The sequence below is a fragment of the Pseudorasbora parva genome, chromosome 21 (genome assembly GCF_024679245.1).
Source record: "Pseudorasbora parva isolate DD20220531a chromosome 21, ASM2467924v1, whole genome shotgun sequence".
NCBI lineage: Eukaryota > Metazoa > Chordata > Actinopteri > Cypriniformes > Gobionidae > Pseudorasbora > Pseudorasbora parva.
Genome location: NC_090192.1, coordinates 41,451,210 through 41,463,709, shown reverse-complemented (window position 1 = coordinate 41,463,709; position 12,500 = coordinate 41,451,210). Strand labels below are relative to the sequence as shown.

Genomic DNA, 12,500 nt, shown 5'->3' with positions numbered 1-12,500 from the left:
GGCGGGGTCAGGGGTCAGAGGTCACCCTATGCCGCCCCATACGCCTCAAACTGAGCTGCTCTGTGTATTCTGACAGCTTTCTATCAGAACCAGCATTAACTTCTGGAGCAGTTTGAGCTCCAGTAGCTCGTCTGTTTGATCGGACCCCACGGGCCAGCCTTCGCTCCCCACGGTCATCAATGAGCCTTGGCCGCCCATGACCCTGTGGCCGTTCTCCACTGGTCCTTCCTTGGAGCACTTTTGATAGATACTGACCACTGCAGACCGGGAACAGCCCACAAGAGCTGCAGTTTTGGAGATGCTCTGACCCAGTCGTCTAGCCGTCACAATCTTTGTTTTTGTGACATATGGGGACTCTCCATAGGCGTAATGGTTTTTATACTGTACAAACTGTATTTTCTATCCCCTTACACTGCCCCTAAACCTACCCAACACACACACACACACACGGTCTGATGTCAGATGTTTTAACGCTGCTTCTCTGGCTTCAATTACTCGACATGACTCCCTGTTCCTAGAAACCGTCCGTTCCTTGTCCGTCTGTTTCTGTCTCTTCTGGGAATGATGAGACGATCCGTATTAACATGTCTCCCTCCAGACCTGCTTCACAGCTCAATGCTAAGTTTCATAAGTGATGCATTATTTGATTAACATTAGCTGTGACGCTGCTCTCCGACAGCCTGTACTGTATAAAGCGCTCCAGAAGTGAATAGTTTTATAACTCTAATCTCACGTGGAGACGTTTTAAATCCTGATCAGACTGTCATTTAAAGATTCAAAAATCTTATTTGTCTCTCTTTTATTTTACAGCAAAAACTGAGCTGGAATGTCAAGAGAAGCAACTCGGAGAAACCCACAAAATGTAAGGAGTCTTTACTTTTAATGACATACTTTAGTGTTTATTTTGTGTAATATATTTCTCTACATGCGTTTTCACATTCAGAAATCAATCAAAAACGTACTTTAGCTTTTCATCTAAAAAGTGTGTGAAGAGCTTCAGAGAAATAAAGCAAATGAGACTTTTGTCTTTCAGTGTGTATGATGATTCATTCTCCGAATGTAGAACTGAAAGGACATTGATGTGACATGATAAAATGTTTGGCTTGAGCGCATTAATATGATTTTTGAAGATATTTCAGTGATTGCATTGGGCGATTGCGTTCTTTAAGATTTCTGTGAATGCAGGTTTTTCTTGATTTTTAGTGGAAAAAACCCTGAACGGGTCCACACTGCAAACAATGCTCTTCTTACTCAGTCATTTTGTCTTTCTTTCTGTCTGAATATATTTAACCATTTTTAAAACAAGAAGTATTTACTAGACAAGCAAAAGTAATTGTCTTGTTTTGGGAAAAATAACTCTAAATGAAGAGAGTTTTTGCTTAAAATAAGATCAATAATCTGCCAATGGGGTGAGAAAAATAATCTTAATTCAAACAGAAAACAAGATTATTTTTCTCACCCCATTGGCAGATTATTTATCTTATTTTAAGCAAAAACTTTCCCCAGAAAACAAGCAAAAATATGTTATATTGTTTTACTGATCTAGTAACTGCATCTTGATTTAAGAATATTTAGATATTTGGACTGGAAAGACAAAAATACTAAATAAGAAGAGCATTTTTTGCGGTGTACTCCTAGCAGACGAGTTTTGCACAGGTTTTTATTTCCCTGGGAAAACCTGAAGTTGTGTGTGTGTGTGTTTGGCAGGTTTCTGGAGCTGTGTGTGTTCTTCTCAGTTAAGGCCAAGAGTGGAGAGAAAGAGGTTTCGCCCAACACCTTCTTCTCCATCTGGCACGAGTTCTCCAGCGATTTCAAAGACACCTGGAAGAAGGAGAACAAGCTCATTCTGCAGGAGAGGTGTGTGTGTGTGTGTGTGTGTGTGTGTGTGGGCATGTTTTTGTGACATATGAGGACACAAATGTGTATAATGCCATGGGTATGACACAGGTATTACAGGAGAGGGTGAAATATGAGGACATTACCCATGGCCCCACTTTACAAAAGGCTTATAAATCACACAGGAGGAGTTTTTATGAGAAAGTAAAAATGCAGAATGTTTCCTGTGATGGGTAGGTTTAGGGTGTGTGTGTGTGTGTGTGTGTGTGATGGGTAGGTTTAGGGGCAGTGTGTGTTTGTGTGTGTGTGTGTGTGTGATGGGTAGGTTTAGGGGCTGCGTGCATGCGTGTGTCCCTGTTTCGGTTCGAAGCTTTGTTCTGCAATCGGCCATCACTATATAAGTCGTTATTTAGTGTTTTTGCGCACTAACTCTATTCTGGCCTCTTCATCAATGATTGTAGAGCCGCTGTAGTGAGATGGGCTTTGTAACGACGTCTTTAGTGCCTTTATGGGTCTTGAGAGAGGAAATGACATTGGTGTCAATGAAGGCCTTTCTGAGCCATCGGATTTCAACACTAATATCTTCATCTGTGTGTGAAGATGAGCGGAGGTCTGACGGCTGGCCAACCACAGGAGGAATTAATCACACAGTTTACATTTCTGGCTGAACTAACGCTTTAAGGAGGTCTTTCTGCAAATACCTGAGCCGTCTGCAGGTGCATCATGGGACGGTTTGAAATGTATATAATATAATATACGGCGCGTCTGATGGAGGAAAGCTTTGTTCTGACACGGAGAAGTGTGTGGAGTAGCATTCCTGGGATTAGCCGCTCATGCACGCAGATCAATCTTCCAGGAGTGTGTGTGTGTGTGTGTGTGTGTGTGTGTGTGTGTGTGTGTGTGTGTGATGGGTAGGTTTAGGGGCTGTGTGTGTGTTATGGGTAGGTTTAGGGGCTGTGTGTGTGTGTGATGGGTAGGTTTAGGGGCTGTGTGTGTGTGTGTGTGTGTGTGTGTGTGTGTGTGTGTGTGTGTGTGTGTGTGTGTGTGTGTGTGTGTGTGTGTGTGTGTGTGTGTGTGTGTGTGTGTGTGTGTGTGTGTGTGTGTGTGTGTGTGTGTGTGTGTGTGATGGGTAGGTTTAGGGGCAGTGTAAGGGGATAGAAAGTACAGTTTGTACAGTATAAAAACCATTACGCCTATGACAAAAACAAACGTGTGTGTGTGTGTGTTTGTCCTGAAGATCCCAGCTGGGTCTTCCTCAGGTTCTCCGTCTGCTTTTCCATCTAAACACGGAGTCCGAAAGCGTTTACCTGAAGTGCAGCGCTTTAACTCTCCCATAACCTGTGCCATGTGTTTAATATTAGATTATATCTGCCACATTACGGGTCGCTGTGAAACGAGAGCGCGTCAAATGAACCGTGTGTGTGTGTGTGTGTGTGTGTGACCCCACTAATGAAAAGAGTCCCGTTAGCTCCAGTGCTCGATGAGCGGAGCGATAGCGGCCCAAAGTCAACACACACAGACGAGCCCTTCAGCCGCGCTTTACATTATTCATGAGGCGCAAATCTCTGCATCTGTCCTGGAGAACACACACACACACACATACATACAGCCGCACACCCGCTTGCTCACACACACACACACACATACAGCCGCACACCCGCTTGCTCACACACACACACACACACACAGCCGCGCACACGCTCGCTTTCACTCACACACATACACCCACACACACACATACATACATCTACCCACCCACTCACACACACACACAGCCGCACACCCACTCACTTTCTCACACACACACACACACACACACACACAGCGGCACACTCACACACACACAGCCGGACACACACAGCCGCACACACACACACACACACACACACACGGTGGCTTTCACTCACACACACACACACACACACACACACACACACCTACACATACACCTACCCACCCACTCACACACACACACACACACACACACACACACACACATACACTTACCCACCCACTCACACACACACACACCCATTCACTTTCACTCTCACATAACCACACACACTCACACACACACACACACACACACACACGCCTTCATTCACACACACACATACACACACGTTTGCTCGCTTTCACTCACACACACTTGCACTCTCTCAATCTCTCACACGCACACACACCCAAACACACTCGCTTTAACTCTCACGCACACAGGCTTTCACTCACACCTGCTCACTTTCATTCCCACACACACACACACACACACACACGCTTTCACTCACACACACACACACACCCGCTTTCACTCACACACACTTGCACTCACTCACTCTCTCTCTCTCTCACACACACACACACACTTGCTTAAACTCACACGCGCAGGCTTTCTATCACACACACACACTCACACCCGCTCGCTTTCACTCTCACACACACACACACACACACACACACACACACCCCTGCTCTCTCTTACTCTAACACACACACACACTCACAGCCCCTCGATTTCACTCTCACTCTCACACACACAAACACACACACACACACCCCTGCTTTCTCTCACTCACACACAGATACGCTCGCTCGCTTTCAAAGATTCAAACGGTTATGAATCAAGGCAAGGCAAGTTTATTTATACAGGGAGTGCAGCATTATTAGGCAAATGAGTATTTTGACCACATCATCCTCATTATGCATGTTGTCTTACTCCAAGCTGTATAGGCTGGAAAGCCTACTACCAATTAAGCATATTAGGTGATGTGCATCTCTGTAATGAGAAGGGGTGTGGTCTAATGACATCAACACCCTATATCAGGTGTGCATAATTATTAGGCAACTTCCTTTCCTTTGGCAAAATGGGTCAAAAGAAGGACTTGACAGGCTCAGAAAAGTCAAAAATAGTGAGATATATTGCAGAGGGATGCAGCCGTCTTAAAATAGCCAAGCTTCTGAAGCGTGATCATCGAACAATCAAGCGTTTCATTCAAAATAGTCAACAGGGTCGCAAGAAGCGTGTGGAAAAACCAAGGAGCAAAATAAATGCCCGTGAACTGAGAAAAGTCAAACGTGCAGCTGCCAAGATGCCACTTGCCACCAGTTTGGCCATATTTCAGAGCTGCAACATCACTGGAGTGCCCAAAAGCACAAGGTGTGCAATACTCAGAGACATGGCCAAGGTAAGAAAGGCAGAAAGTCGACCACCGCTGAACAAGACACACAAGCTGAAACGTCAAGACTGGGCCAAGAAATATCTCAAGACTGATTTTTCTAAGGTTTTATGGACTGATGACATGAGAGTGAGTCTTGATGGGCCAGATGGATGGGCCCGTGGCTGGATTGGTAAAGGGCAGAGAGCTCCAGTCCGACTCAGACGCCAGCAAGGTGGAGGTGGAGTACTGGTTTGGGCTGGTATCATCAAAGATGAGCTTGTGGGGCCTTTTCGGGTTGAGGATGGAGTCAAGCTCAACTCCCAGTCCTACTGCCAGTTTCTGGAAGACACCTTCTTCAAGCAGTGGTACAGGAAGAAGTCTGCATCCTTCAAGAAAAACATGATTTTCATGCAGGACAATGCTCCATCACACGCGTCCAAGTACTCCACAGCGTGGCTGGCAAGAAAGGGTATAAAAGAAGAAAATCTAATGATATGGCCTCCTCGTTCACCTGATCTGAACCCCATTGAGAACCTGTGGTCCATCATCAAATGTGCGATTTACAAGGAGGGAAAACAGTCCACCTCTCTGAACAGTGTCTGGGAGGCTGTGGTTGCTGCTGCACGCAATGTTGATGGTGAACAGATCAAAACACTGACAGAATCCATGGATGGCAGGCTTTTGAGTGTCCTTGCAAAGAAAGGTGGCTATATTGGTCACTGATTTGTTTTTGTTTGGTTTTTGAATGTCAGAAATGTATATTTGTGAATGTTGAGATGTTATATTGGTTTCACTGGTAAAAATAAATCATTGAAATGGGTATAAATTTGTTTTTTGTTAAGTTGCCTAATAATTATGCACAGTTATAGTCACCTGATCACACAGATATCCCCCTAAAATAGCTCAAACTAAAAACTAAAACTTCCAAAAATATTCAGCTTTGATATTAATGAGTTTTTTGTGTTCATTGAGAACATGGTTGTTGTTCAATAATAAAATTAATCCTCAAAAATACAACTTGCCTAATAATTCTGCACTCCCTGTACAGCACATTTCATACACAATGGCAATTCAAAGTGCTTTACATAGAAAGGAATTAAAATAGGGCTAAAACATGCATAAGAAAAAGAATACAATGTAAAGAGAATTAAAAATAATAAAATGATGATAACCAAAGAAAAGAACAGGTAAATTAAAATAGTTATAAAAATAGTTTAAAAAATGATGCATAGATAAGATAGTGTGCAATCAGTCGGACATACAGTGCTCAGAGCTCATTCAGTAAATGCTCAGCTGAACAGATGTGTTTTGAGTCTGGATTTGAATGTGGCTACTGTTGGAGCACATCTGATCTGTTCAGGAAGCTGGTTCAGCTACGGCTGGCATAATAGCTAAAGGCAGACTCTCCTTGCTTTGAGTGAACTCTTGGTATTTCTAACTGACTTGATCCTGCTGATCTAAGTGATCTGTTGGGTTTGTATTTAATCAGCATATCTGCGATGTATTGAGGTCAGAGGTCAGAGGTCATTGAGTGATTTATAAACAAGTAATAGTACTTTAAAATTGATCCTAGATGTAACTGGAAGCCAGTGTAAAGACCTGAGGACTGGTGTGATATGGTCATATTTTCTGGTTCTGCTCAGAATCCTGGCCGCAGCGTTCTGTATGAGCTGCAGCTGTCTAATGGTCTTTTTGGGAAGGCCGGTGAGAAGGCCATTACAATAGTCCACCCTACTGGTGATGAAAGCATGAACGAGTTTCTCTAAGTCTTGCCTGGAGACAAAACATCTAATCCTTGCAATATTTTTCAGATGATAGTATGCTGATTTAGTTATTGCTTTGACATGACTACTGAAACTCAGGTCTGACTCCAAAATCACACCAAGATTCCTGACTTGATTTTTTGTTTTCAGGCCTTTAGCCTCAAGATATGCGTTCACCTTGAGAATTTCATCTTTGTTTCCAAATGTAATGATTTCAGTTTTGTCTTTGTTTAACTGAAGATAGTTTTGGCACATCCAGTTGTTAACTTCATCAATGCATTTGCACAGGGAGTCAATGGGGCTGTAGTCATTAGGTGACAGTGCTAAGTAGAGCTGGGTGTCGTCAGCATAGCTGTGGTAAGCAATATTGTTCTTCTTCATTATTTGGCTCAGTGGCAGCATATACAGGTTAAACAGGAGTGGTGCTAGAATTGACCCTTGTGGGACTCCGCATGTCATGGACGTCCACTCAGACTTATGGTCTCCTATACTCACATAATAACCTCTCCCTTCTAAGTATAATCAGCGAATCGATTCATGATTCGGATCGCCAATGTCTCGTGATTTCAGCAGTTTGACACGCGATCCGAATCATGAATCGATTCGCTGATTCATAACCGTTTGAATCTTTATTTGAGGATTGAACACAAACCCGGAAGAGAAGCCAATGCTGAATAAAGTCGTAGTTTTTGTTATTTTTGGACCCAAATGTATTTTGGATGCTTCAAGAGACTCTAATTAACCCACTGATGTCTCATATGGACTACTGTGATGATGTTTTTATTCCCTTTCTGGACATGGACAGTATAGTGTGCATACACTTGCATACGCTCTCGGACTAAATATAAAATATCTTAAACTGTGTGTGAAGATGAGCGGAGGTCTGACGGGTGTGGAGCGACATTAGGGAGAGGAGTTAATGACAGACATTTCATTTCTGGCTGAACTTTCCCTTTAATCTTAATATCGAAGCATTAATCGTGTTGCATTTCTCCGCTCCTCATCATGTCTCTGCGCGTGGGAACGCCGTACGGATGACGATGGTTTCTGACCTCTGACCTCTGTAACGGCGAGGCCATGAAACTCGATCTGTGGCGTATAATTGTGAACACAATGTCAGATGTAGAAGCGAGACGAACCTGCAGAGCTTTATCTGCGGCCCAGATTTATCTTTATCTGCCGTCTGATAGAGGAGTTCCCAGAGAGTGTTGCGTTTCGCCTCGTAATCAGAGGATCTGCTGCTAAAGTGTTTGCCTTTCTCTGCCAGCCGCACCTAAAACCCCAGAGACTCCTCTCTCTCTCTCTCTCTCTCCTCTCTCTCTCTCTCTCTCTCTCTCTCTCTCTCTCTCTCTCTCTCTCTCTCTCTCTCTTTTTCCGGTTCTTTTGGCCCCAATTTGTCCTGAAAGCTGGAGGTTTGTGCTGGAACAGAAGCCGGCTGTTTGGAGCCGAGAGAGACGGATCTGTCTGACACAGAAAGCACTCAGAGGAGCCACTCATGTGAAGAGCCGCGCCGCTGCTGTGTGTGTGTGTGTGTGTGAGATGGGTAGGTTTAGGGGCAGTGTGTGTGTGTGTGTGTGATGGGTAGGTTTAGGGGCTGTGTGTGTGTGTGTGACGGGTAGGTTTAGGGACAGTGTGTGTGTGTGATGGGTAGGTTTAGGGGCAGTCTGTGTGTGTGTGTGTGTGTGTGAGTGTGTGTGTGAGACGGGTAGGTTTAGGGGCAGTGTGTGTGTGTGTGACGGGTAGGTTTAGGGACAGTGTGTGTGTGTGATGGGTAGGTTTAGGGGCAGTGTGTGTGTGTGTGACGGGTAGGTTTAGGGGCAGTGTGTGTGTGTACACGGGTAGGTTTAGGGGCAGTGTGTGTGTGTGTGTGTGTGTGTGTGTGAGACGGGTAGGTTTAGGGGCAGTGTGTGTGTGTGTGACGGGTAGGTTTAGGGACAGTGTGTGTGTGTGATGGGTAGGTTTAGGGGCTGTGTGTGTGTGTGTGTGTGTGTGACGGGTAGGTTTAGGGGCTGTGTGTGTGTGTGTGTGATGGGTAGGTTTAGGGGCTGTGTGTGTGTGTGTGTGTGTGTGTGTGTGTGTGTGTGTGTGTGTGTGTGTGTGTGAGACGGGTAGGTTTAGGGGCAGTGTGTGTGTGTGTGTGTGTGTGTGTGACGGGTAGGTTTAGGGGCAGTGTGTGTGTGTGTGTGTGTGTGTGTGAGAGATGGGTAGTTAGGGGCAGTGTGTGTGTGTGTGTGTGTGTGTGTGTGTGTGTGTGTGTGTGTGTGTGTGTGTGTGTGTGTGTGTGTGTGTGTGTGTGTGTGTGTGACGGGTAGGTTTAGGGGCAGTGTGTGTGTGTGTGTGTGTGTGTGTGTGTGTGTGTGTGAGAGATGGGTAGTTAGGGGCAGTGTGTGTGTGTGTGTGTGTGACGGGTAGGTTTAGGGGCTGTGTGTGTGTGTGTGTGTGACGGGTAGGTTTAGGGACAGTGTGTTGAGTTCGTTGTTTCTGCTGTTTGTCAGTTATTCATCTCAACTGTTGTATTTTTCAGTCTCTCCCAGTCAGCGGCGTAGCACCAAATTTTGGGCTCTGGGTTCAAAACCATCGTGCTAGGCCCCGTACCAAACATCATACACTGTAAAAAATCATTTAGAGAAAATGTTTCCTGGTTGCCTTACAATTTTGAGTTCATACAATGAAAATTTTTTGAGATTTGACAACCTTTATTAAAATATTTATTAAATGATTTTGTAAGCATATTGGGTAATTGTGTGTTTTATTTGTGATGATTTATCAAATTTTTTATGTGGTTCAGACACAATAATATTTTGAGTTTCTATTTATTAAACACATGTCCTTCATTGTATCAACTCAAATTTTTAATTTGAATAAACTCAACATTTTAAGGCAACCAGGATACTCACTTTTTTAAGTTAAACCAACAAAAAAATGTACAGTGCAGGGCCCGAGGCAGGGGGCCCTTTAGAAGTCAGTTTTCTATACATAAATATACATGCACTAATATTTGTATAGCATTTATGTACAAATAAAAAAGTTCCTGTGCAAAACTAAACTTGTAGTTAGGCACTGGTTTGGTGTAAAATAAAATAACGAGTCCTTTTCATGCTGTGAAGGGGTTAGGGTTAGGTTAGGTTAGGGTTTGGTTAGGTTAGGGTTAGGTTAGGTTAGGGTTAGGTTAGGGTTAGGGTTAGGTTAGGTTAGGGTTAGGTTAGGTTAGGGTTAGGTTAGGTTAGGGTTAGGTTAGGTTAGGTTAGGGTTAGGTTAGGTTAGGTTAGGGTTAGGTTAGGTTAGGGTTAGGTTAGGTTAGGTTAGGGTTAGGTTAGGTTAGGGTTAGGTTAGGTTAGGTTAGGGTTAGGTTAGGTTAGGTTAGGGTTAGGTTAGGTTAGGTTAGGTTAGGTTAGGTTAGGTTAGGGTTAGGGTTAGGTTAGGTTAGGTTAGGGTTAGGGTTAGGTTAGGTTAGGGTTAGGTTAGGTTAGGTTAGGTTAGGTTAGGTTAGGGTTAGGGTTAGGTTAGGGTTAGGTTAGGTTAGGTTAGGGTTAGGGTTAGGTTAGGTTAGGTTAGGTTAGGTTAGGGTTAGGTTAGGTTAGGTTAGGCTAGGTTAGGTTAGGTTAGGTTAGGTTAGGTTAGGTTAGGGTTAGGTTAGGTTAGGTTAGGTTAGGTTAGGTTAGGGTTAGGTTAGGTTAGGTTAGGTTAGGTTAGGTTAGGGTTAGGGTTAGGTTAGGTTAGGTTAGGTTAGGTTAGGTTAGGTTAGGTTAGGTTAGGGTTAGGGTTAGGGTTAGGCCCACCACCCCTCTCAAATCAATGTAAATGGTGCGACCCGCAGGTGAGGCGCTTCTGCTGCGGACCGGTGGTCAAATGAATCAGTCAATGAGACAGGAGCTGGAGTTAGCCGTGAGATGAACTAGGGGAAGAGTCGTGTCTTTCTTTAAAGGGGCGGTGAAATGCTGTTTCCTGCACACTGAGCTTTCCACTGTTAAAGACTTGGATTCCCATCCTAAACACAGACAAAGTTTCAAAAACTAATGTTGGACGTTTGATGGAGTATTTCTGTGTCAAAAATACTCCTTCCGGTTTCTCACAAGTTTCGGAGAGTTTTTTTCGAGTATGGGTCGGCTTGACGTTAATAGAGCGGAAGGTCCTTGTATGGGCCGTACGGGCTCTTCTCCCGGTAGGGTGTGTGTGCGCGTGACTAGAGCGAGAGAGGAAACGCACGCCCATACACACTCTCAGCTGCAGATCCAGTCGTCCGTGAACACTTCTGTCGTTATAGTCCGCGCCGCGCTCCACTTTATTCCTATGGGTGACGTCGAGCGACTTCAACGCTTCAGCACAGCATTCTGGGAAGGCAGCGCTGCATTTGAACCGATTTGAACGCAGAAATGACGGGAAGCTTCACAACATCGCTTCAGTCGCGTCTCAAAGTGGATCTCCACGTTCACTGCTGTCAGGACTTCACCAAATCATACCAAAGAAGTGTGTTTCTGCCGGAGCGGTCCCAGCGATAAAGGTTCGGTCCTGCTTTGGAAGCAGCCGGTGAGTTAAACTGCTTCAGATGTCTGTGCTGTCGGCTATCGTCGCGTGAGTAAACATCAGTAAACGACACGATCGCGCGCTTCGTCAGTCAAATGCGCTAACGGACTCCATTGTTGTTCTCTGTATAACGTTACACTAGTCTGACGGGCTAAACCGTTCTGCTTGCTCCTGCTAAGGTTTAGTCGCATACAATAGTCCATAAACCGAATCATGTCCTCATAAACTGCGAGTAAACACACACAAATGTTGACAGGCCACTAAATACAGTCCATACCACAGAGACGGACGTCCTGCTGCTGCTGCTTCTCCTGTTCAGTTTATTTCAGCCTCCGGATCTGATTCTGGATCATTATCTGTATTAGCTGAGATAGCAATGGGCTTCTCCACGCTTGAGGACGTCACCGCTTTGCGCGCTCGTCATTCTTTAGCTCCGCCCACTCGATATGCCTCCAGGCGCTCGGATTTTTCCGGAAAGACTCGGTACAGCCTATATTTCTTTTATAAATATAATAAAACTAAAGACTTTTCGGAGATATGAAGGATGCAATACTACTCTACAGGTACTCAAGATTGACATGAGATTGACTGAAACTGAGTGTTTCACCGCCCCTTTAAGAAAGGAAAATCATTTGGCTGCGTCAACACAAATAAAACACACAATTACCCAATATGCTTACACAATCTTTTAATAATATTTTAATAAAGGTTGTCGAATCTCAAAAAAAAGTTAATTGTATTAACTCAAAATTTTAAGGCAGCTAGGTAAAAAAAAATTCTAAATAAAACATCTATCTTTTTGACAGAATGATTAAATCATGCAAAAAGGAGACATTTGATTTCTGATTCGGGGTTGGGCAGTCGAGTTATTTAATCCTTTAGCTAATTCATTATAGAGTGGGGCTCAATGGACAACCCTGTCTGACTCTGTTCTCTGATCTCAATTCAATTCAAGATTGCTTTATTGGCATGAATGTAAAAATACAATATTGCCAAAGCGAATTACATAAATAATAATACACATTGACATAAATAATAATAATTGATGGTAATAATAAAGAACATATTACAACACAGTATAACATAACTTGAACTTAAATAACCGGTGTAACAAATTAGAACATTTGATACCACAGTGTTTAAACATATATACACACACACTCACACATTCAGGGGGTCACTGTGGTGGACAGTAGGGACACACACTGAGGTCAGATGCATT

General features: G+C 43.9%; 1 protein-coding gene across 3 annotated transcripts in view; it reads left to right on the top strand.

Moving 5' to 3' along the window:
- Positions 1-12,500, top strand: part of fmn2b (formin 2b) — an 87,910-nt gene that overhangs the window by 71,551 nt on the left and 3,859 nt on the right. For all 3 annotated transcript variants that reach the window (XM_067430166.1, XM_067430165.1, XM_067430167.1), the window contains 2 exons: positions 811-862; positions 1,708-1,857. In XM_067430166.1, the coding sequence (XP_067286267.1) occupies positions 811-862; positions 1,708-1,857 (202 nt within the window). The remainder of the gene's footprint in view (positions 1-810; positions 863-1,707; positions 1,858-12,500) is intronic.